The following is a 24,913-nucleotide window of genomic DNA, read 5'->3' on the forward strand; positions in this document are numbered from 1 at the left end:
CCCGGTGCTTTGCATCACCAATATAAATTAATTGACTTTGTAATCTGCAAAAATAGGCTAATACACTGTGCTAGCTAGCTAGCTAGTCTAACGTTATGTCATGCAAGGTCATGAACCGGTGCACATTCATTGGACCAATGTTTATCTTTGCTGGCGTGGTCCTTTTTACATCTCATAGCTTGCTAGGTATGACATTTATTGTATTGTATTTTTTATCTTTTCTTACTTGCAGCTCAAGTCATGCATTTTCTGGAATATCCTTATTACCTCACCATATCCTTGCCTTACAGTAGCCTATTTCATAATTTATCAGGACGTACCTGTGTATACCTGTGTCCACCTATCTCTGTCACCTGTATTACGCCCTCCACAGGCTCTGCCTGTCTTTCTGTTTCTGTCTTTCTGTTTGTCTGTGTTTGTGTGCATCTCCAGGCTCCAGTGATCCAGTCCATCCTACCTGCACAAGATCCACACCTGCGGTCCAGTTTCCCAATAACTTGCGGTGACATACCCTGGTTTGCCCTCCACTCACCGCCAGATCGTTGTTTTTACAACCTGGTAGCTACGTTCCCGGCCTCCTTGTACTTCCGAGTCTATTATCTACTATTTGTATTCAAAGTGTTCTAATATTGCACTTTCTTGTGTCCCAAAGAAACATCCCACTCACCCCAACTCTCCATCTGCCTGCCTACCCGCTCTGCTTGCTACCTGCCTCTCGGTGTTTGTGAGACAAATATATATATTACTTCTTTCCATTGTGCCGAAGTTTATGCTTTACTACAATACCCATAAGCCATAGGAATGAAATGTAAGATTAAGAATTATTTAATGTGTGTTACTCATATTCCTACTTGTAATGCTTATAACATGTCAATGTGTTTATGTTTGCAGAAAATGACCAAACCCAAAAGCAGGCCTTGCCCTTACTGCCAGGTCATAAACACAGCCAACCGCAAAACATGCCTTTCATGTTTTACAAGCCTCTCAACAAAAGAGAGGGTTAAGTCCAAGGAGGAGAGTTTGCATGTTGGGGACTGGGGGGAGAATGTAAAGAAGCACCGCAACGCAGGCAGAGTGATAGATTCAGCCCGCATATCTGTGAGTGAGAATGTAGAGGTCTTAGGTTACTGTTCCATTCAGATCCATACTATACTGGTCAGAACTTGATATAAATGCCAGTTTTCATTGGCATCAGGCCATATCATTTAATCAATAAATAGCATCAATAGCATCACATCTTATAGTCTTCCTGTCAGGACCCCTAGCTTTGTTAATTTGAAAAGAAGTATAGTAGATACGAAGAAAAGAAGGAAGAAGTATGATACCATTTCAAAAGTAGTTGATCAGATGGCAAGAGAGCTGATACAGAGGACAAAGCCTGATAACTTGTTAATGTCTCTTTTTTAGGTCAATAAGCTGCATGAACTGGACTTAAAGCCCCTGCTCTTCATGGGGAAAGAGAAGAGAGGGGGGGGGGGGGGTTTACAGCAGAGGTCATTGCAGGCATAGGCTTCATACCAGAGGGGCCTGTGAGGGAGATCATTAAAAAAATGACCACCCTTTATGAATACTATCTTAAATGTAAGAACACATATTTTGCATTGGGACATGCTTTTTTATAACTTTCATTTACATTTAGTTTCTAAATACTTTTTGTAACATAGAATATACTAATAGAATATTGTTGATGAGTAAATATTCCCAGATTAGAGCCTATTTCTGTTTAAATTAACCTCATTTGTGGGGCTGTTATACTTTGATTCAAATAATGTTACGTCTACATTTACTTATTTGTCTTTATCTCTCAGACCACAATAGCCTTCTTGCCACAGCTGGTGAAGAAACACCAGAAGAAACACCAGAAGCAACATCCCCTGCCTCCACTCAGGATCAAACCTTCACCCTTAACCTTGTGCCGGTCCCCCACACACCTCCTATGACTCCCTCTCTCTCTTCATCTACTCTTCCTACTCCCTCCCTCTCTTCATCTACTCTTCCTATTCCCTCTCTCTCTTCACCTCCTCTTCCCTCGAACTCTCTCCACCTCCTCTTCCCTCGAACTCTCTCTCTTCACCTCCTCTTCCCCCCAACTCTCTCTCCTCACCTCCTATGACTCCCTCTCTCCATCTACTCTTCCTACTCCCTCTCTCTCTTCACCTCCTCTTCCCTCGAACTCTCTCCACCTCCTCTTCCCTCGAACTCTCTCTCTTCACCTCCTCTTCCCCCCAACTCTCTCTCCTCACCTCCTATGACTCCCTCTCTCTCTTCACCTCCTCTTCTCTCAAACTCTCTCTTCATCTACTCTTCCTACTCCCTCTCTCTCTTCACATCCTATGACTCCCTCTCTCTCTTCACCTCCTCTTCCCTCCCACTCTTTCTCTTCTCCTGCTCTTCCCTCCCATTCTTTCTCTGCACCTCCTTTCCCCAGTCCCTCGCTCTCTTTCCCTCCTTCACCAACCCTCTCTCTATGTTACCCACTTTCTACTCCTTCCCTCATCTCTTCTCCTCAAAAAGGTCTTCCCAAAATTCAGTACCCCGGAAAAAGAAAAATAATTTAACGTAAAGGTTGTCTTATGTAAGGGTCATAGGCTTATGCATCATGAACATTTGTTGTAATGACCCAAAAACATCAGGCAAATCATCTTATTTGTTATTCCTCTGTTTATATATTTTCAGGCTGCAATTTCCTGTTTAAAAAGAGGGACGTTCAAAGCAGGTAAGCTCAGATGCATCCAATTTTTGGGGTAAAAGTGCCTGCCCTTTTCCTAACAGTTTCCAAGGATGACTTCCCCAGATGGTTCTGTGCAACAAACTATCTGACGTGTCAGGTTAACATTTAGGCCCATCGAACTCTAAGAGACTGTACTCTCAAACTGGCTATATCTCAAGTTCCTCCCTCTATATGAAATGTAGCCAACAGCAATTTTTCAACACAAGCAACTTGTGAAAAGCCTATAGTTCTTGTTGTAAAAGTTGAACATCATTAAACATACACTGCCTCTGTGGATAAACTATTGTAATAAACCTTGCCTCCGCTATGGAGCGTAGATAGTCAATGGCTAGTGCGAGTACACCGCTGGACATAGGAGAGGGAACACTCAAGATACAAAAAGGTTACTTTATTTGAATTCATAGAAGAGAGCATTGAGCCAGGCACACAGATCTTCCGGCAGTAGTCAGAGCCCCGCACACAGAAACCCCCCACCGGTCCAACATAGGTGTCTGTCACTTAGACAGCCCCTCTAATTTAAACACCCCCACGGGGCACGGCAAACGTGTCTCACCCTACACACCCACGCTACAATCCCCTTAGGGCACGGCAAGCAATGGCCACACGGTGCTATCACACCCACACTTCACCGCAACGTCACACGTGTCTCGGGACCGCTGGTGGGGTCTCTCTACTGTACGGGAGCGCCGTTGCTTCCCGCGGTACACTAGCTTGCCGCCCTATGACTAAAATGCGACCTCCCTAAAACTGGTCCTAAGCGGTTACAAGGGATAGAGTTTAAAAACGGGATAGAGTTTAAAAACACTAGGCCTATATACTGAACTCTCCGGGGGTTCGAGACCCTCCCCTGGGGTCTGCGCTTTGTGAGGCCGCTCCAAAGACAGCAGGAGAGCCTCCTCCACCGGCTGGGAGCGGACAAGGGTACGCCTATAGCCCCGCTATCTAGGTCACCCTAACCCGCCAGGAACCTCGCCCTGTCCCCCCTCGCTGTCTTCACGCCGCCACTCCCCCATTGCGTACCGTGTATTTCTATTTCCGCGATATCCACCACAACGGCTCCCAGACCAACGCAACACCCTACCGATCTTCTCCCTTTTATATCCCTCTCGACACTCCCTTCAACAGGTGCAGCCACTTGCCTAATTGTCAGCGCAGCGCTTGACCGCTCCCCTAACTACCCCCGTCATTCACTACACTATCACCAACTTTAATCAGAGAGATTAACTTCTACTCTACTAAAGAACTGCAGTATCCAATAAGGATTCGTTATTCTTTGTGTTAATTATAGTCCTGTAACGGCCACAGATACCAGATTCATATTACTGTCCAAGCATTTGATTTGATTACTATTAGGATTTGAATTTTATTTAAGACAATATGACGAAATGTGCTTCTCCAAACCTTTACTTATATTAGTGTTAAAGGTCCCATGACATGAAAACTTCACTTTAGGAGGTTATTTAACGTTAATATGAGTTCCCCTATCCTACCTATGGTCCCCCAGTGGCTAGAAATTGCAATAGGTGTAAACCAAGCCCATGGATATCCTGCTCCGCCTTTGAGAAAATTAAAGCTCAGATGGGCCAATCTGGAATTTTCCTCTTATGTCGTCATAAGGGGAAAGGTTACCTCCCCTTTCTCTGCTTTGCCCGTCCAAAGAATTTGGCCCGCCAATGATAAAATGAGCTACGACCGTGCAAGCACGATATTGGTTTTTCCTCGAGAGACATCAAGGCTTGCAAACGACCGAAGCATGGCAGTTAGCCCCGCCTCTCTCCTCCTCATAGCATTTAAAACTACAGACACAGAAATGGCACATCCTGAGGAAAGCTCATTGTGGGACTGCTCGTAGTGGCTGTAATTCTGCACGAAGGCTGAATTTCGGGAGGAGACTTCAGATACAGTATTAGGGGACCACTAAGGCCTATATAAAAGCATCCAAAAACAGCATGCCATGGGGACCTTTAACTTAAGTCACATAATCTCATGGTGAAATTGTAAAACAAGTTTACATTGATCACTCTATTTCACTAACTTTTGATAAAGTAACAACTATGTTATCAAAATTGTACTTACTTAGTCTTATTCGTATTTTTATATATATTTTATATTTAAATAGTTTTATTCTTAGATTTTAGTTCTTAGAAATAGTTAAACTTTTGCACTTTTACTTAATTTAAGATCTGTATGTTTATTGTTTGCCCCTCCCTGCCACAGTAAATTCTGTGTTTGTTCACATACATGGTGAATAAACCATATTCTGATTCTGATGTGTATTTCTTTTCACAGTGTAAAAGAATGGGAGGATACCTGGAAGCCTGCTGTTAATATGTCTGTGCCTAGCTGCCTGGTTATTGTTTTAAGAGTTCCCAGTTCTGTATTTGTTATTGATATACACTGTAACATTTTATGAGCTTGTTGTGATACTGTTACGGCCACTGTCTTTTTCTCTGTTCATGTTTTGTTTGTTATCAACTTCCTGGGTTCTGGGCATCGATTGTGGTTCAACTTGACTGCCTCCATAACACTTAACTTATAACATGGGTGAGTTGGTGACCTAGATTTCGTTTTCGGGTTTTTGTTTTAGATTCACTGTTAGGTAAGGGAGCGCGCTGGCTCCGCCTTCCCATTGCGGGGAGGGCCAGCGGCTACCAGGTTTTGGTTTTATTTTCACTAACTCAGTCTTGTTTTTCTGTTCAATAAACTTTGGTATTATTTTTATAAACATTGACTTGCATGGTTGGACTCACTTATGTAAGCCTACAAGCAACCGTCTGATCCTTTGCTTGGTGGAGGTAAGAGTAGACTACATAAGAAGAGAAGACTTAGATTAAAAGTTAGGCCATTACAAGCAGATGTAAATGTGTTATCCTATTAACACCACATTGCATACAATGTTAAATGATGGATTCCTTGTGGCTGAATATGAATAATCTGTACTGGGAGTGCGGCGCGATGACGTCGCATTCAGAATAATCCATGCCTTTACAAAGGTTATGGCATGAAGGTAGGCTATATGAATTATAAATTATATATTCTCATTTTTAGCGTGTTGAACACGTGGTAAGACTTATACAAGTTTTTAAAGTAATTGAATAGGTCTTTATATAATGTGCGCTACACTTAACTAAAATTATAACCATAGTGAACTTACATGGACTACAAATATGGCGCATATTAGCGTTAAAACATATTGGTTCTGGGAAATGTAGTTCTTTTTACTTTCAATTTAAAAACTATTTTTTTGAGAAGATCTTTGTCCTCAGTTACATTTAAATCACTTAATATGACAAATATACATTCATTGGTCTTTCATGAAAGACAAAATGTATCAGTACTCGAAAAGTCAACATTTAAATGTCTTTATATGTAACCTTTACTTAACATTATTTTACATCATAATCTTCAAACATGGTTCCAGTATGATTTGAAGAGGGTCAATATTGGTCTAAATACAAAATCCCAGGCTGATCCTAGCCTCAGCTGAAATTGAATTGAATTTTAGGAAATTACCTTTTCTAGGTGGCGCTGTTGATCCCCTGTAGGGGCTAGGGTTATGAAACTGAAAGACACAGTTTATCTAACCCCAATTATTCACTGTACCTAGCCAGAACTGTGTGCCATGAAAGGAACCCTAACCCTAATTACCCTAATTATGGTTACTAAATATAGGGCTTTAAGGTGACCCCTGGCAAGGGTTCAAAGGTCAATATATCAGATAAGGGTTTACAGGAATGTGTCAAACTTACATAAATGAACCTGCAAGCTAAGACCTTTCCAAAAATGGGTTTGATTTTGTTATACGACAAAGTCTTTATAAAATCCAAATCTGCCATTGCAGTGAGGTATCTTTCCAAGTATAGATTCCAAGACCATTCATAATCTAAATAGACTACCATCAGTGGTCAAAGTCAAATTATGTTTCGGTGGCACATAGTCCTGGTTTAGCACAAACAATATCAGGGTACAGACCCACTTGTGCATTTGTTTATCCCCAAAATTAAAAGATGATTAGTTGCTCTGCGTAAGACATGGTCTAAACAGACCGTGCTAGGGTTAGGGGTTTGTTGTCCTTGGTGGTACATGTTCGTGGCTTACCTCTAAGCCAGATGGAGGCTCATCAGCGCCACCTTGAAATGTTCATTTTCCAAATCTAAAATGTGTCTTGTACTCCAATGTATGCTGCTACCGGGCTGAAAATGTGCATGTTGCTCCATTGAGACATTCCATGCAGAGTGTGACAAAAACATTCAAAACTTGAATATAATATAAAATAAAAAGTATGAAAAAAATACATGCCAAAGTTTACTTTTGTAGTGCTGATTATATATAATGCTTATTGATCTATAATACATGTACATTTTAAATGTAAATTTCTGATCAATCTGATATAAAATTTGAGATGATATTGGTGTAAAACACAAATTACTAAAAGAACTACAAACGTATTCCATTAAACAGTAAATCGAGATGTTGAACGATGCCATATTTGTAGTTCAACTACATGTTTCAAAGTTTACAAGTTTAGGGTTTGAAAACATCTTAACGATTTATATATCACATACAAAGTATGTATGAATAGATTATAATATAATGGAGGTGTTGAAGAGGTAATCAATATTAGCATTAAATGCCCTAGTTGGTAATGGAGTAGTATTCTAAATGACATGACGCATCGAGGGATTAGCCTACCCATGAGACTTTAGGTGTATTCGACTTCATGCAGCGCCGGCAGCGCCGACAGCCGGCTGCCTTGAATCTGAGAATACCATTGGTTGCTTCAAGTCAGCCGGGCTGCAGGCGACGCCGGCGCTGCCTGAAGTCGAACGCACCATATATTACACACAGAACTTGATCCTCATCCAGACTCGGATTTTCACTAATGGTCACTAATCAATATTAACGTGTGTGGTAGCCTAAATATTGAGATGATAGTTGTCTCGAGTTATACAGAGTTAAATCCGAATTTTTCAAAAACAATCTGGATAATTTAAATATATGATGAATAAATATATGATGAATAATAAATGAATAATTTATCCCCATAATTTCCCAATTGCCCAATCAGCCAGCCAACATAAGGTGAGTCCAACGACGCATGTCAATGTATGTAAAAAATAATACAAAAGTTTATTGAACAGAAAAACAAGACTGAGTTAGTGAAAATAAAACCAAAACCTGGTAGCCGCTGGCCCTCCCCGCAATGGGAAGGCAGAGCCAGCGCGCTCCCTTACCTAACAGTGAATCTAAAACAAAAACCCGATAACGAAAGCTAGGTCACCAACTCACCCATGTTATAAGTTAAGTGTTATGTTCTACCACTCATTTACAAATAATGCTTTGTGCTCTGCTGCAGTCATGCTCTGGAGGCAGCCTCTGTTGCAATTGACTCGTCTGGGCCATTACAGGTAGAGATCAAAGGGAGAGAACACATAGTATACATCACAGTATATCAAGTTAGGTCTCAGGCGATTACAGCTGTGACTGAGTGATTCAAATCCAAGTGACTTGAGTTAAATTCTCTGCATCCTCCTCCTCATCACTATCATCATCATCCGAGCTGTTGCCACGTTGCCAGTCCATGTCTTCCTCCATTTCCCTGTCCTCCTCTTCCACCAGTCTGTTACTTGGTTTGAGAGTGCATCTGTAGGTGCCTGCTATGGTCTGCTGTTGGAGTCTCAGGTCTTGCAGTCTTCTCTTTAGTGCACTGATGAGGCCCTTGGACCCCTCCTCGGTTAATCCATTTGGCAAGCCTGGAAATGTTGTTAATTGATGTTGAAATTAATTTACCAAAGACTATACTAGCAGGATTGGTTTCCACTTAAATAGTTTGACCTATAAATTTGAAAGTGCATGTAGCCAGATCATTTGATTTACACTTAATTCCTGTCTGTGTGCTCACTAAAACAGTGCCCATCAGTGTCTGGACCTTTGCCACTGAGTCCTTGAGGTACTGGCAGTGCTGCAGCATCTCCTTCACAAGGATCTGCTTTTCCTCTTTTAGTCGTGAGGCAAGAATTACGTGGTCAAAGAGCTTCTTCTTTGTGAGGATGTCCACACCGTCTGTAAAGGAATAAAAACATTTGACATTAATAAACAAATTACTATTAATTGACATTTTATATGCATACTTAAAGTTAAATCTTGATGCAACACCTGTGTTCTGTTCCTGCCAAGGCCAGATCATGCTCTCTGCAGCTTTGTTAGAGAGTTTCTGCACAACTAAGTCTGTGTCCACAAGGTCACAAGGTTGGTTGTATCTCTGGATGTCTTCCAGCAACCGTTTCTTTTCCTGGGCTATCTTTTGAGTTATTTTCTGTCGCCTTTTGTTGCGATCTGCAAATACAGTAAAAACAATAGTACGTAAAAAGAGCTGCCATGGTAATGAAGATATCAGTATAGCCTAAGATTTATCTGCATTAGTTATGTTTACACTATACATACCATTCTGTCTGTAAAGGTAGTGCTTTTTCTGACAAATGCTCACAAAGAGTGCTTCGATTGTGATCTGCAAACTTTGAGCACAAACAGGACCAGGTGCTGCACTTCCTTGATTAAAGATAAAATAAATAAACTTTTAACATTTAAGCTACAGATATGCATTACAACCAAGTGACTGAGAGTGTTTATATATTAAGTATTTTTCTTACTGCTACTGGCCCACTGCTTGACATCAACAACCCATTGTTTCAGCATGTCATCACAGCAATGCAACTGCTCCTGCATTGTCTTCAGGCTCTCAGCTACATCCACAGTCTTCTCTACTGTCTGAAAACAGCAATACAGAAGGCAGTCTTTTAAACTACCAGAGGTCCTGTACCACTACAATGTCTACTAGGGGGTACTATAACAACGTGATGCATTTTGGGTATAATAAGTAAAAGTTATGTTTAAATGTAACTGCTTTAAATAGTTAATCATCTTCAGTACGTGAACATACCTTCTTGAATCTGGAAGACAAGGCTATATGGAGGCCATTCTCTTTCCGTTCATTCCACCCCATAGCATGGACAGTCAGCATGTCAGTTCTTACTGTGAAAAACAAAACAAAATCAAAATACAATTTTGTAAAACATGTACATTTGCAGGCTGGCAGGGGGAAATAAGCTTACAAACCTGACTTGGCCATATACTTGGTGGTAAGGGCACATCTGGAGAGAAAACTATTCACTTGCTCAACTTCTTCACCGAGAGTGGTGCCGGCACCCTCCTGGTTCCTTGCAGTCCACAGAATCAGAAGAAGATAATGTGTAAAGCGGTGTGGACACACGATATTAAAGCATATCCTGAGATTACCAACTTTAGAGGGCAGCACTTAGGGGCTACAGAAAAACTTTAAACGCACTCCTAGGTTATTGTATGGGTCAGTCCAGACCACTGTGGTATGACTATTGTCATTTATTATGGCATTTTACACTCAGTTTGCCACATCATACTCTAAAATGTAAAGGTCAAGTAGCTAAAAGAATCACCTCGCATTTTGTATTGTGGGCTTTGGCATGCATCACAGACAAGCAATGCCTCATTTCCTGAAGGGGTTGAAGATGAGTCAGGGCCTCTGACACTTTTGTCAAGTGTGGCACATATCGGCAGGTCACATCCATGGCCAAAAATGTAGCACTCTGGAACTCTTTTTGGAGAAACATTGGATATGCAAAGATTTCTCCTCTATACATATTCAGACCTTTACAAAAAGCACAATGCACATGAAAGAGGCATTAGATCATAATATAAATATATATTATTTATCTTTTTACTACTACTTAATCAGACCCATACCAACCTGTGAGAAGAAATCCATGTCTACACACAGCAATGTGTGCCATTGTGTGACAAAGGGTATGGTAAGAGCCTGGTAACACCATGGAAACAAACATGGCTTCCTTTTACAGTCCAGTTTCATATTACTTACTGAGTAAATAGCCATGTTTTACCTGGTATCGCCTTGGAACGTATAGTACAAGTTCATACTAAGGGGTAACGTTGACAAAGTGGTATTCGCTTACAAAGGGTATGGTAAGAGCCTGGTAACACCATGGAAACAAACACGGCTTCCTTTTACAGTCCAGTTTCATATTACTTACTGAGTAAATAGTCCAAACATGCGCAAGAACATACCCAGTATCCAAGAAGATTTACCGTGACAGTAGAGGAAAACTCTTCCCGCGGAGGTAGGTAGCTATACCAGCCAAGTAAATGAGGCCATCATCGATAAATGTATCTGAAAAGGTATTTTATTGTAAAGTACTATCTTATCTTCTCATTAGACGTGGACTGTTACCGACATAAACCTTATGTAACTGCAGGGTAATAGTAGAGTATTTTGTTCGTAATTCTGCTCAAGCTTGGCCGTCTTCCCAGCTAACACATGATGTTGCGGCAACGTTGCCAGTAAGTGCTCAGTTGGTAACCCGCGACGTTACCTTCTGGCAACGTCGTGGCAACGTCGTAGCAACGTTATAAAGGGAATGTTGCCAGTTGGTCCCATGGACAACGTTGCCACGACGTCGTACCTTGGTCGGCTGGTTACGTTATTTTTAGACCCGTGGACAAAGTTGCCGCGACGTCGTACCTTGGTCGGCTGGTTACGTTATTTTTTGGTCCCCTGGACAACGTTGCCGCGACGTCGTACCTTGGTCGGCTGGTTACGTTATTTTTAGACCCGTGGGCAACGTTGCCGCGACGTCGTACCTTGGTCGGCTGGTTACGTTATTTTTTGGTCCCATGGACAACGTTGCCGCGACGTTGTACATTGGTCGGCTAATTACCTGATTTTTAGACCCGTGGACAACGTTGCCGCGACGTCGTACCTTGGTCGGCTGGTTACGTTATTTTTTGGTCCCGTGGACAACTTTGCCGTGACGTTGTACCTTGGTCGGCTGGATACATTAATTTTGGTACCATGGGTTAAGTTGCGGCTAAGTCGCTCTTTGGTCGCAGGACAACGGATCTCGAGTGCATATAGTGGTTTATCCAGAGATGGAGAGATCACACTGGACTGCTCTCAGTTCTGACACTTTTGCAATGTAGCCATAGTCTACATGAATTTCAATCACACACAATATTAAATGTTGCACCCAGCACGTATAAATGTAGACAATGCATGTAATTCATGTGCAGCTCAGCCCCAGCATGTCATTGGTCATCAATTTTCTCATATGCAGAAACATAGCTTTAATAAATAAAAGACTGAATTTGGAATATAATTTAGTCTTTCATTCTTTACTATAAACATGTACAAAAGCAATCAATGTGTGATGTGTAACATGATTAAGCAAACATTCTTTGTATAGCACACCAAAGCTGTATGACACACAATGCAAATTTGTGCTCCAATAATTTTTGTGATACAAAATTGTTAAATGTGACCAAAAGGTAAGCGACTCTTAAGAGTTTCATTTCCAAAGACAAGTCATCACAGAATATTACAATTCTTCCTTAGCAAACCTGCCCCTCAGTCTGCCCCTGAGCAACAACTTTGCGCATGCCCATTTCAACGCATCGCTCGGTTCAACACCGTCTTGTACGCATTGGATTTCAACTGGAAATTAGCTACTTCAAAGGTGAGTTTCTTTACAGAAATATATAAACATATTTTAAGAAATTTGATGGGCCACGTAAAGAATATGTTGTGTTTATTAAAGTTATGCATTGTGCTTATTAAAGTTATGAACTTAAAAGTGTGCTGTGGCTTAAACATTGGGTCTCACACTGGGCGTGGGAAGCAGGCTGTTCTTTGTGTATCTATCTCTTCATTTTCAGAAACAACCTTGAAACCGGGTGGAGACGGCACCCGAGCAGGTGGGAGGCGTAGGCAAGAACAACTCCCTGATGCACGAGAGAACAAGCTCAACCCTTTTTAATACTTGTGTGTTTCAATTGCACTGTATAAATATATGCTGGGGAGGGACAGATAGCCAGTTGGACTTCGTGAACCAGCCCAAACTCTGTTGCGGGTAGGGAAACTTAGACAACCCCAGAGCTCTGTACTTGTTGATTTCCAACTGCTGCATTAAAGCTGATATTATCGGACCTCTGCGACTCCAGACCACTCTTTCTAGAACACAGATTTGTGTCATTGGATACCATCATTACATATTGGAATAGACACAAAGACTTTGAATCCTTCACACGCTAATACGTATATATTTGAAATTTAGGCCATTTAGCCTGTTTATGTGCTATCAGATTCACATTGTTTACGTTAGGATTTCGATAGCTACAGTACAGTAGAGGTTAAACCCTCCAGAAAGTTATGTTGAAATACTGAAAATGCATAGGCCTACAAGTTATCAAAGTTTAGCGTCTCACAAATCACCCACAAAAGAATCAGTGAAAATAAACGTTCAGAACTGTTAAAAAACCTTGTCCCAAAATAGTTTATTTAGCCCGGAATTTTCAAAGACTGTGGAGCTACTGTAGCGTGGCTGATCACGTTTTAATCACAGCAATGGCGTTCCAATTTGTACATGACATCTTTTTTTGGATAAGTTTATTCGTTTTAACCTTTTAGATGCGTTTTAAATAGAGAGTTTTAAATATTTCCGACGCTTCCACCAGTTATTTTTCCAAAACGGCAGCTAGGTAGCTTTAATTAGCTTCCGTTACCTAGCAACCTAGCATAATACTCGTAGCAATGCTACTACCTGCTAGTGTTACTTGTTAGCCTACTAATTGTAAATTTTGAAGCCATACTATAGCGTTTGTCATATAGTTTTTGTCTATCGGAAAACAGTCGGTTGGAATGTTCAGAATCACACATGTGCGACGCTACGATGTGGGGCCCTGCTTTCGAACGATCACATATGTGCAATGCTACTCCTTTAATATCAATATGCTATAACTATGTACATAAACTACATTCCATTTTCATTTCTGTACAGATTATCCTATCACCGTCACACGGCCTAGCACTGTGTCCCTGGGAAATGATGGTAAAGTAATGAATGACCGTTTAAAACAGTGACAATAATTGTATGAGCCATGGCAACCTAAAGGCTATGTTTTGAAGCAAAAGCATGACTTAAAACTTTTGCATCACCAGATTCCATACCCCTAGATGTCAACTCTGGTCTGGTGGAGGTGAACCAATTGGGGGCCCAGGAAAACAGCTGGCAGCCAGGCAAGTGCAAATATAAGACACTCAAAAAAATATATGCTTTGTATACAACCATTCAAGGTAACATTTGTTATTTACATCAATGTTACAGCTAATCTAGAAGAACCACAGTGTATGCCAATCATGCTAACTCTTGTAAACTTGTTTTACTTGTCTTTAATGACAGACACATTACAGGTTATGCTCCGGAAGATGGAGACAGTGGAGGAGAACCAGCGAGAGGCTCTCCTATTCAGGCGACTACAGGGCAGACACACTGAAGAGGTGCCAGTGATGGACCTACAGGTGGCCCAAACACAGGCTGAACTCCAAGACCTTGAGGAGCGCCTTAAGGTGCTGGAGTTGCGAAAGAGAATGGTAAGTGTTTGGAGATGCCATGAACTATGGCTTACACGCAGCGTTCAACGTTCACATTGGTGCTGACAATAAGTTCATGACTTCTAATTCCAGACGCTGTGATGAAGTGGAAGACGGGACTGGGAGAGAAAGCTGTGGAGCTCCTCATAGAGGAGACACTCAAACACACCCCGGCAGCCCATTCAAAACAAGCCAGGTGAATGAATCATGATTGCAGCTTCCATATCCAACCTTTCACATGGCTATGTGACAAAAATCTAGAATCACATGTTTTTTTGATGATGTATATTATTTTAGATGTGATTTTTTTATGACTTGTATAGCGCCTTTTTACACGTGCAATTATGTTGATAGAACACTAACTTATTTTGTGCTTCATTGTCAGGGCCAACAGACAGGACCTGTAGCGGGGACTGGCAGAAGATTTTAATTCACTGTTTGGCACTTTGTTTGAAATAAAATGACAATGTTACATGGAAATGCTGCCTTGTTTATGATTAGCTGGAGTTAGGCTACACATCACACAAACATAGTCCTCCTAAAGTTGGCTACCATGTAGCCTATTATACAAGAACAAGTAGCATTTTGGGCAAATGAGGTCTGCATATGAGCGGCCCCAATATAAGCAGTGGAATTGAGAAATATAGGTTACTTAGTTAACGTTGCAGTTACGGACTGGCAACGTCACAAAATTAAGTTGCTAGGAGGTCGCAGTCACGGACTGGCAACGTCGGAAAATGACGTTGCTAGGAGGTCGCGGTTACGGACTGGCAACGTCGGAAAATTACGTTGCTAGGAGGTCGCGGTTATGGACTGGCAACGTCGGAAAATGACGTTGCTAGGAGGTCGCGGTTACAGACTGGCAACGTCGGAAAATAACGTTGCCACGACGTCGCGGTTACGGACTGGCAACGTCACAAGATTACGTTGCGGTTACGTTCTGGCGTCCCACAGATGCACGGTCCCGCAACGTCTTTGGCGACGTTGCGGCAACGTATGTTTGGTCATCGAGTGACGTTGCGGCAACGTAAGGGCAACGTAACTGTGTTAGCTGGGTTTACCTACTTAGTAGCAGCGGTATTTACCCAATAACACATTATAATTTACCATATATATCTCCCGTTGTTACCAACTTACTACCAGCGGTATTTAAATAGTAATATTTATAAGTTTCCAGGTAAATACTAAGTTTTGTCCTCTGTGTTTACCTAATTAGGACCAGTGAAAATTACCCAGTAATGACCAGCACGTTAGTATTTAGTTAAATACTTCGAATTATCTAGGTATTTACCACCTTGGTACCAATCGGCAATACCCAATAATACAGAAAATATACCCAGTAATGACCAGTACGTTAGTATTTAGTTAATGGGTAAATACTAAGAATTATCTAGGCATTTACCACCTTGGTACCAATCGGTAATACCCAATAAAACACATAACATACCCTTTACTTTCTATGTAAATACCTAGTACTTAAGGGACTGTAAAAGGAAGGGTTACCCACGCCTCCGCATCGTCCATTATCAGGTGATATTGTACACCTCGTCGGGCATTATCCCTTGCTTAATGTACACTACTTTGTTAGTGTAACTGATATTTATGCTTACCTAGAAGTAATATTGTCTGTACTATTTCAGTGAAGTGGAGGAGTTTGATAGGGGGACATCTAAACAATTGCGCACAGAAGGGAGCACTTGTAAGTAGTGCTGTTACCGACTTCACAATCTGGGGTTTGAATATTGAAGGGTCAGGAAAGGTCAAATATCCATAATGTTTTTTTATATTAGTTTTTCTTGCTTCTGTCTCTCATTGAAGGATGAAGTTGTATGGAGTGATATGGAGGTCGATATGGAGGTCTAGATGGAGTGATATGGAGGGGTGATTGTTTATTTTGAACAATTGTCAAACAATGACAATGTATATCTTGAATCTGCCCTGAGAGTCAACCTTGTGTCTTGCCTCTCTAACATTACACATTTGTGGTTGAGATTGAATGACTGCAAAAGCCATAGCAAATAGAATAGAATATAACTTCACTTTTCAAGAACTTTGTGGTGTCAGACACATACAAAATGTAGTATGCACACAGGCATGTGCAGTATTTACAGGTATATGAAAGATGATATGATCCACTGACATGTGGTCAATGTTTTGAGTCATGTCCAATACAAAACAGTTCATCCTAGCATGCCCATCCACACCAAAGGAGGCCTCCTCATGCAGTCCATCCATCCACCATAGATGTTCACCACCAGCAGCAGATGAGAAGGAAGCGGTGGATCCTCCGCAGCCCCATCCATCCCACATCACAAAAAAAAAAAATTGTGATGATGACATGAAATAAAATGAAGTATAACAGATTGGGGTTGAACTTATATTTCCTCAGATAACTTTGATATTTATGTATAATAGAGCATAGAATAAAATAATGAAATGAATCACAGAATACGTACATTGCATAAGTATTTTGACCGGGGAGAAGACAGAACCCTGTGTGTGTGTGGAATTTAATTGCAGTATGAATCAAGGATTTACTCATGTTTAGTAGTTGTATTCCCAACAGATGTGGTTACATTCTAAGGCACTAGAGATATTCCACAAACACAAGCCTAGCATGTGCTTTTAGTTTTTCCAGATGGGAGTGCATGATGCAGCAAAGTAAGGGCAGCATCATCTAGACTTCTACTCTTCATGTAGGCAAACTGGAGTTGATCTGCCAGGTTCTGGACTGTCTCTTGTAGTTGCAAAAGTATCAGACATTCAAAACTCTTCATCACCACTGATGTAAGAGCTACAGGTCAGAAGTCATTGGGAAGTCTGGGTCTGTTGTTTGTAGCAGGTCTCCAAGAGCTTGTTATTACTGATGTTATCAGGACATAATGCTTTGTTGACTTTGGTTAAGCCCCAGAAGTTAAGCCCATCAAAGCAACTCTAGAACGAGTTCAGAGTATATGCAAATGTGCCACAATCCTTAAGGCTGATGCTGCAGGAAGTACATTGGTTCTCTGTAGTCCCAGAAAACGTTTTAAGGCCACTCCAGGCATCACACGTCTGTCCACATTGATATATTTTCCACCTTTCTTTAGGTTATTTTAGCTTCCTTAATTTGCTTACTTCATTTTATCAAATTACACTGGATCTTGACACCTATGGAATATGTACATTTGTTTCAAATTTTATGATTTTAATTTCTTTAATTATCCAATGTTTAGTATTCGAACATATTTTCAAATATTATACCTTTCTATATTATTCGAACATACTTTCAAATATTATACCTTTCTATATAATTGTCTCATCAAACATCATCACATATGCCAGTTTTCCTTGTTTTCTTTCCTCTCGCAAACCATTCAAATACAGTTAGGTCCATAAGTATTTGGACATTGACACAATTTTCATCATTTTGGCTCTGTATACCACCACAATGGATTTGAAATGAAACAATCAAATTGTGCTTTAAGTGCAGACTTTCAGCTTTAATTTCAGGGTATTTACATCCAAATCAGGTGAACGGTGTAGGAATTACAACACATTTTATATGTGGCCCCCCCCTTTTTAAGGGACCAAAAATAATTGGACAAACTAACATAATCATAAATCTAATTGTCACTTTTAATACTTGGTTGCAAATCCTTTGCAGTCAATGACAGCCTGAAGTCTGGAACCCATAGACATCACCAGACGCTGGGTTTCGTCCCTGGTGATGCTCTGCCAAGCCTCTACTGCAACTGTCTTCAGTTCCTGCTTGTTCTTGGGGCATTTTCCCTTCAGTTTTGTCTTTAGCAAGTGAAATGCATGCTTAATTGGATTTAGGTCAGGTGATTGACTTGGCCATTGCAGAACATTCCACTTCTTTGCCTTAAAAAACTCTTTGGTTGCTTTCGCAGTATGCTTCGGGTCATTGTCCATCTGCACTGTGAAGCGCCGTCCTATGAGTTCTGAAGCATTTGGCTGAATCTGAGCAGATAATATTGCCCGAAACACTTCAGAATTCATCCTACTGCTTTTGTCAGCAGTCACATCATCGATAAATACAAGGGAACCAGTTCCATTGGCAGCCATACATGCCCACGCCATAACACTACCTCCACCATGCTTCACTGATGAGGTGGCATGCTTTGGATCATGAGCAGTTCTTTCCCTTCTCCATACTCTTCTCTTCCCATCATTCAGGTACAAGTTGATCTTGGTCTCATCTGTCCATAGGATGTTGTTCCAGAACTGTACAGGGTCTTTTAGATGTTTTTTGGCAAACTCTAATCTGGTCTTCCTGTTTTTGAGACTCACCAATGGTTTACATCTTGTGGTGAACCCTCTGTATTTACTCTGGTGAAGTCTTCTCTTAATTTTTGACTTTGACACAGATACGCCTACCTCCTGGAGAGTGTTCTTGATCTGGCCAACTGTTGTGAAGGGGTTTTTCTTCACCAGGGAAAGAATTCTTCTGTCATCCACCACAGTTGTTTTCCGTGGTCTTCCGGGTCTTTTGGTGTTGCTGAGCTCACCAGTGCGTTCTTTCTTTTTAAGAATGTACCAAACAGTTGATTTGGCCACACCTAATGTTTTTGCTATCTCTCTGATAGGTTTGTTTTGATTTTTCAGCCTAACGATGGCTTGCTTCACTGATGGTGACAGCTTTTTGGACTTCATATTGAGAGTTGACAGCAACAGATTCCAAACACAAATACCATGTATTGTAATTCCTACACCGTTCACCTGATTTGGATGTAAATACCCTGAAATTAAAGCTGAAAGTCTGCACTTAAAGCACATCTTGATTGTTTCATTTCAAATCCATTGTGGTGGTATACAGAGCCAAAATGATGAAAATTGTGTCAATGTCCAAATATTTATGGACCTAACTGTATCTTGTTGCGATCAGAGCCATAGAAAACATTAATATATTGGTTGATGGAAACAGTCAGAAAAGTCTCCAGGTGCACATCGTGCAGAGTACGACAGGTAGATATAGACTACAGCTGGGCTTTGATGGATAATGTGCTGCTGTCCTTTAACAGGAGACTATATCTGCCTATCTTGAAAGAGCCCAGATTGTCATAGAAATTCAGAAAATCAACAGTGACCTTCATAACTTCACAATTTTACACCTTTGCTCTGCCCACATTGTAAAAGCTGTCTCACAGGGATTTGGGAAAAGGATGCAAGACAAAGGACTGAAGGAGTATGTCACATATTGCTTTGCAATTTTGTTGAACAGTACAAGCATGGATGAAGATCTTCCTGTGTTCCAACACGTGTGTACTTTTCACTTTAATGGAGGATGGTGATCTCGTCAAACATGAAAAAACACTGAGCATATCGCATGCTAAACACATAAAAGTATAGAGCATGTGAAAGAAGTCTCCGAAGATCAGTTCCATGGTGAAATGAACAATCCTTGTTTTTATTGTATTATATGCAGCCCTATGGGGGAAAAGCCTCTGAGGTGGTGGTTTGACATTTTCAAAAATGTGATTCAAATAATGTGAGATAAAAAAGAAAAACCTAAAGGCTGTGCAACATGTATGCATAGTCAGTGAACACTCTGAAATGAATTTGAGGATTATAGGTCACATGACCAAAAAGCTATTGAAGTTTGGAGGTTTATTTTGAATAAAGAATACCTTTTTAATAACTTGAGATGAAAATTAACTAAATAAAGGCTGTGCAGCATGAATGCATACATCTTCAACAGTTTAACATTATTTTGACGCTCCTAGTTCATGTTGTTGAGAAGATATTGACTTTTGAAACGTGTAATTTGTTGATGGTCCCTAAACATACACGTTGTTTAGGCAGCCAAAAGCATTGGCTAAGCGGCCGGTCGTAGCGGTGCTAACACCGGTTAAAATAACACAATACTGGGCGTCAGAATATCTGTTGAATATCAAACTTCAAACCAACTTTACCACGGTCATTCACCAGCCTAAAATACAATACAATCAAATCATCTCTGTCCATGACTGCACCTTTAGCTTGCTCTGGGTATATGTGCCCCACACATGTATAGCAGAACTGCCCGCAATATAGTTAGGCTACATCGTTATCTCCAAAATAGGGACTTTAAGCAGCGACGGTTGAAGGGACGGCTACGGCGTTCGAGAAAACTAAAATCCACTTTGCGCATGCGCGATTCTATCTCGAAATTTCCTGCCGTTGTAGCCCAACTGTCTACTACGTGAGAGCGACTGGTTTGCCGTACTCTGAAAAACGTCGGATTTCAAGCAGGTGATTATACGTTTTTATCGTATTTGACACTGTCATTTCGTTTACATTCCATTCTACCGTTAGTAGCTTTATGGATTATTAGTATATTTGTTAAAAATACTGGCTAATTTGACCAATTTTCCTGTTTGTTCATAGACATGTCATCATTTGCCAAAACTCAAGAGGATGCTAGACCACAGTACTGGTAAGTAACATTACCGTTAGTTAGCCAGGCTAACGTTGTAGCTAACAAATTGGCTATTCTCAACAGTTTTGATTATAATTATTTATCAAGACAGGTATCTTAACTATAGCATACTTTATATCCAAAACTATGTAGCAGGTCATATTTTGAAGCTTGGTTAACTAGTTGCCCAAATGTATCTAGTGCCCCCATGGAGTGGACAGAGAGGCATGATGTGATACTCGCAAGAGAAATTCTAGTTTCGGAGCCTTTCCGATTCAAGAAGGGGAGTGTGGACAAGGGGAAGACTTGGTCTACTATAGCAGACGCCCTGAATAGTTCCCTGGACCTTCAATTTAAAGTTTCACAAAGGTCTGTGAGAGAGAGGTTTGCCCTGATCCAGGACAAATATAAGAAGAAAAATAGTAAAGATGAGAGGAGTAGCGGGACATCAATTGAAATCACAGAATTAGATCAATTAATTGAGGAAATAACAGAAAAGGAGAAGGCAGTTGAAGAAATGAGAGGATGTAGTGACAGAGGGAAGATCGATGCAGACAGGGCCAAAGCAGAGGAGGCTAGGAAGAGGGCCATGGAGAGGATAGGCCAGACAAAACAAAGGCTGAGTGAGGATGGAGAGGAGTTAAGCAACAAGCATAGGAGAAGTGGCAATGATACAATTGCATTTTTGAGAGAGAGAAGTCAAATTGACAGAGAGCTGAGAGAGAAAGAGCTAGAATATAAAAAGCAAGAGATGGAGGAGCAAGCTAGGAGGGCACAACAGTCGCAGCAGCAGATGATAGATACAAATGATGCAACAACAGCAGGCCCAAATGCAGGCTACCCAGGCCATGCTCCTTCAGCAGCAGCAGCAGCAAGGGCAAGCATTGTTTGCTGTAATTGAAAGATTAACCAAATAGTGATTCAGTGATTCAATTTAAGAGGTAATGTCTGAAGCACTAGATATGTAGCATCTGTAAGCTGTGCTTTTGATGAAAGCAATGTTATTACACTTTATGTATACTGTAAATTCTACTTGTGAACACTGGCTGGTGTCTTACAAATCTTGTTGACATTTGATATCATGTTGGTTACTTTTAGAAACATGTCAGGCAACTTGTGTTTTCTTTTTTTCTCTTGCAGTGAAACTGGACTGGAGCATATTCAGTGTCTGGCCATCCTGCTCTAATTGAAAAACTCACAAAATAAAATAAATAAATAATAATAAAATAAATAATAATATAAACAAATCATTTTGAGATGACCGATGTTTAATAATAAAACAAAATATTATACATGCATGTCGGGACATTGCTCTTTATTAAGGTGAGATCTTATAGTCTTGCTACTATAACATGTCTTGATTAACAATTAAATACAATTTTATACTACAATATTATCATTATATATATTCACACTAATACCATAAAAATGTCAAAGGTGTATAGAATTTAGTAATTTATTTCAATGGATTTGTGGGTTAAGGCTTTAGCCTTAGTTAACATATGCACTCGACAGAGAGTAAATAACTCATGAAAAATAGTCCAGAATGTGTGGAGGATCCAATTTAAAAAATGTGGATGTCTGATTACCATACAGGCAAGTGAGTGCATTTCTTAATAAAGCAGATACAATGTACAGTTTGCCTACGCTACTCAACCCAATTTTTAAATTTTTCTTAAAGTCCATGAACTTAAAATAATTGGCGATGTCTCCAAACATCCACTCTACAGACACTCTCACTTCACTCATGCATTTGTTGAATGCCATCATCTGGGGAGTGAGATTGACATTTCTGAATGGGGCCTGGAGGTGGACACGCAGTGGATATGCAGGATCTCCATATAGGCACATTGGATGGCCGGCTGGGGACACTGCATGCTGTTCCATTACAGGTAGTAAACCAGAGTCTGCTAAAAGCCCTGAATCATGTTTCCTTCCCTCTGCAAAACAAAATAAGTATTATTTATTACATCAAACTCAGCATTAGGAGTAGGCCTAAATGTGTTATTTTTTCTGTAACACTTTGTCACATAAGTCAGGGAACTTACCTACTGGACCATGTAGGTGGGCAATTAAGCCATTTGGGATGGCAACTGCCTGGAACTTCAAGCTATGCACTCTTTTGTGGCCATTGTACATCACCCGCTGGTTCATTCCTGGTCTGGCGATAGGTCGTACTGTGCCGTCTATGAAGCCAAAGCAGTTGTCCAGTGGTGTGCCCATTTGTTGTATGCAGTCAGCATATGTTTGCAAAGCAACTGGGTTTAAAATTGTGTTGTTCCACTCGGTAATTCTGCGATGGTGAACATTGTAAATTAAATCTAGCACGCAATTTGTTGCCATGCACAAGACTGGTACTGGTCGCTGCCCAAATCGCTGCATCATGTCGCTATAACGGCATGGGTATGTGAGCCTCTTTAGTAGCATGCAGAGCGCCTCTGTGCCACTACTACGGCAACCCCATGGAATGTTTAGCGGACCTCTAACGTCACTGCTTAAAGTCCCTAATAACATTTCGTGGCCACAAATTAACATTTCGTGGCCACAAATGTCATGTCTGGGGCTCCGTAAACTTGCTCTTTTCAGTGAGTTGAGCCAAACAACCCGGCTCATGTACAAGATCCAGATTACCCAACACTACTGCACCAGTGGACAGCTTGGATAGCTATTTAACTAGACAACATTCCCAATCAGGGTGAACACTCAAATTATCTAAACTACAGACCATAGCATTACACATATCAAAACAGAACAAACACAACAATAGAACTCCAAACAATGCTTATTTAACTAAGCTAATGCCCTTAACTTAGTAGCTTTTCAGCTTGCCGCGGGGCATTCTGGGTACGAAGAGGTGTGTTCAACTTCATGCAGCGCCGTAGCCGGCTGCAGCCGGCTGACTTGAAGCAGTGAATTCTGGTTAGACTTTTTGTCCGACTTGAGACAGCGTTGAGGCTAGGTCACTGTGACGTATCCATCAAAGTATTGTGAAATCGATTCGAGAACAGCCGGCTGTGTAGCCGAGCGCATTTTCTCAAGAGCAACTGCACGGGTTCTAATGACGACACAGCTATTTCATGATTGGCGAGACTCACACACGACAACTTTGACGCGTGTTTTGTATTTTTTCTGACACCAGTCAGACACCAGTTTCAAAACAACAGTTTTACCAATGCTCAAATCCGGACCAAACTGTTTAATTGAATTAAATATTTGTTAAAGAAAGGGTTTTAGTCCGCCTCTTCACTAACAGAAAGACTAAGTTTAATTGATTGGAGAAAGAGTTTAACATAACCCAATACATAAAATGACAAATTTCAGTGCACTGGTTCATGCAAGTTCTAATGCGAAAACAATTAAATTCGCAACCATGCAGTTCGTCAGCGATAAAGTAAGCAAACAGCGCTTGATCGGCCATAACTGATGTCAACGCAGCAAACCACAAGAAGCTGGAATGTCCGAGTTTAAAGATCCTGTAAAGCAAATTCCATGATTTGCTTCTCAGTACATTATATACGTGCGGAATGAGTTGCTGAAAGCATGTGCAAAGCGCGAAAACTTTGTCGCACTGAAATGTGGAGTCAGACCGTTGAACAGTTTCTCTTTCGTTTTCAGCTCAGGTTTTGTATAGGCGGAGCCAAAACCCGACCGATCTACGTCACAGCGACCTATCTACTAGGGGTGGGCGGATCTATCTAAAGTATCGATAGTATCGATACCAACGTTGGTATCAGTATTGATCGATACTCGCGTGATCAGATCGATACTTAAGTTTCAATTTCTCTTCTCTACATTCAGTACACAATTCCCTTTACATCATAGTGGTTGTGCTCCTCTAACTTCGCTCAAGCTCAATTTGCCGCTCCCCCTGCTAGGCTGTGAGTTGTATTTTTTTCACATACAGTATTTTTGACAACTCTTTGTCCTGTGTTTTATTATGATCATAATCATGATCAACTAATTAAAGGAAAAATCATTCAATGATCATGAAAATTCACATTTGCATATTGATGATGCATTCACTTAATAAATTATGAGGCATTGCTTTCCCCTACACGAAAGTAGATAAGCTGCTTTTCTAAGTAAAAAGTATCGGTATTGGTATTGGCAATACTAGCCCTATTTACTTGTTATCGGATCAATACCAAATTTTGCAGTATCGCCCACCCCTACTATCTACGTCAGATCACAGACTGATGCATTCTGTTACTCAGCTGGTACGATGCAAAGACAAAGTAATTAATACATAAAACACTCAGAGACTGCAGGTAGGTCTGTTCTGATATCTGCAATTGATTTAGCTAGT

At 40.8% G+C, this 24,913-nt stretch overlaps 3 protein-coding genes and 3 long non-coding RNA genes across 8 annotated transcripts; 4 read left to right on the forward strand and 2 right to left on the reverse strand.

Moving 5' to 3' along the window:
• The first annotated feature begins 221 nt into the window (after window positions 1-221).
• On the forward strand, window positions 222-1,969 carry LOC134015697 (uncharacterized). Of its 2 annotated transcripts, XM_062455337.1 has the most exons (5): window positions 222-558; window positions 653-724; window positions 892-1,098; window positions 1,408-1,493; window positions 1,809-1,969. In XM_062455337.1, exons 1-5 carry the CDS (start codon window positions 241-243, stop codon window positions 1,816-1,818), a joined length of 693 nt encoding a protein of 230 aa, XP_062311321.1. In that variant the 5' UTR covers window positions 222-240; the 3' UTR covers window positions 1,819-1,969. The 2 variants fall into 2 exon arrangements, with proteins under 2 accessions (XP_062311321.1, XP_062311266.1); XM_062455282.1 differs by lacking the exon at window positions 1,809-1,969 and having other exon boundaries at window positions 1,408-1,580.
• Window positions 1,970-2,192: 223 nt separating this feature from the next.
• LOC134015882 (uncharacterized) lies at window positions 2,193-5,462 on the forward strand. The gene is made up of 3 exons (XR_009929320.1): window positions 2,193-2,575; window positions 2,677-2,716; window positions 5,021-5,462. It is a non-coding gene; the product is annotated as an uncharacterized LOC134015882 (long non-coding RNA).
• Window positions 5,463-7,866: 2,404 nt separating this feature from the next.
• Window positions 7,867-10,513, reverse strand: LOC134015548 (uncharacterized). 2 transcript variants are annotated; one of them, XM_062455200.1, is made up of 8 exons: window positions 10,204-10,508; window positions 9,848-9,948; window positions 9,672-9,763; window positions 9,382-9,499; window positions 9,176-9,280; window positions 8,888-9,067; window positions 8,661-8,794; window positions 7,869-8,484 (listed from the first exon to the last, which is right to left on the reverse strand). In XM_062455200.1, the coding sequence occupies exons 1-8, from the start codon at window positions 10,230-10,232 to the stop codon at window positions 8,467-8,469; spliced, it is 777 nt and encodes a 258-aa protein (XP_062311184.1). In that variant the 5' UTR covers window positions 10,233-10,508; the 3' UTR covers window positions 7,869-8,466. The 2 variants fall into 2 exon arrangements, with proteins under 2 accessions (XP_062311113.1, XP_062311184.1); XM_062455129.1 differs by having other exon boundaries at window positions 7,867-8,794; window positions 10,204-10,513.
• A 3,318-nt stretch (window positions 10,514-13,831) lies between these two features.
• On the forward strand, window positions 13,832-14,676 carry LOC134022289 (uncharacterized). Its single transcript, XR_009930634.1, has 3 exons — window positions 13,832-14,207; window positions 14,301-14,403; window positions 14,593-14,676. It is a non-coding gene; the product is annotated as an uncharacterized LOC134022289 (long non-coding RNA).
• A 5,601-nt stretch (window positions 14,677-20,277) lies between these two features.
• On the forward strand, window positions 20,278-21,995 carry LOC134017236 (uncharacterized). The gene is made up of 3 exons (XR_009929735.1): window positions 20,278-20,441; window positions 20,577-20,625; window positions 21,748-21,995. It is a non-coding gene; the product is annotated as an uncharacterized LOC134017236 (long non-coding RNA).
• LOC134017158 (uncharacterized) lies at window positions 21,880-23,704 on the reverse strand. The gene is made up of 2 exons (XM_062456517.1): window positions 22,656-23,704; window positions 21,880-22,547 (listed from the first exon to the last, which is right to left on the reverse strand). Exons 1-2 carry the CDS (start codon window positions 23,218-23,220, stop codon window positions 22,135-22,137), a joined length of 978 nt encoding a protein of 325 aa, XP_062312501.1. The 5' UTR covers window positions 23,221-23,704; the 3' UTR covers window positions 21,880-22,134.
• Window positions 23,705-24,913: the final 1,209 nt, after the last annotated feature.

This window comes from Osmerus eperlanus, chromosome 1 (assembly GCF_963692335.1).
Source record: "Osmerus eperlanus chromosome 1, fOsmEpe2.1, whole genome shotgun sequence".
Classification (NCBI taxonomy): Eukaryota; Metazoa; Chordata; class Actinopteri; order Osmeriformes; family Osmeridae; genus Osmerus; species Osmerus eperlanus.

What these genes read in the sequence shown, in the direction of transcription:
- LOC134015548 (XM_062455129.1), bottom strand. Translation starts at nt 10,232, where the DNA reads ATGCCAAAGCCCACAATACAAAATGCGAG. An exon ending in CCCACAATACAAAATGCGAG is followed by an intron (nt 9,949 to 10,203) that starts GTGATTCTTTTA and finishes GTGGACTGCAAG; the next exon opens with GAACCAGGAGGGTGCCGGCA. An exon ending in CAAGCAGTGGGCCAGTAGCA is followed by an intron (nt 9,281 to 9,381) that starts GTAAGAAAAATA and finishes TCTTTAATCAAG; the next exon opens with GAAGTGCAGCACCTGGTCCT.
- LOC134017158 (XM_062456517.1), bottom strand. Translation starts at nt 23,220, where the DNA reads ATGAGCCGGGTTGTTTGGCTCAACTCACTGAAAAGAGCAAGTTTACGG. An exon ending in CCACCTACATGGTCCAGTAG is followed by an intron (nt 22,548 to 22,655) that starts GTAAGTTCCCTG and finishes TTTGTTTTGCAG; the next exon opens with AGGGAAGGAAACATGATTCA.
- LOC134015697 (XM_062455282.1), top strand. Translation starts at nt 241, where the DNA reads ATGCATTTTCTGGAATATCCTTATTACCTCACCATATCCTTGCCTTAC. An exon ending in ATCGTTGTTTTTACAACCTG is followed by an intron (nt 559 to 652) that starts GTAGCTACGTTC and finishes TGTGTCCCAAAG; the next exon opens with AAACATCCCACTCACCCCAA. An exon ending in CTACCTGCCTCTCGGTGTTT is followed by an intron (nt 725 to 891) that starts GTGAGACAAATA and finishes TTATGTTTGCAG; the next exon opens with AAAATGACCAAACCCAAAAG.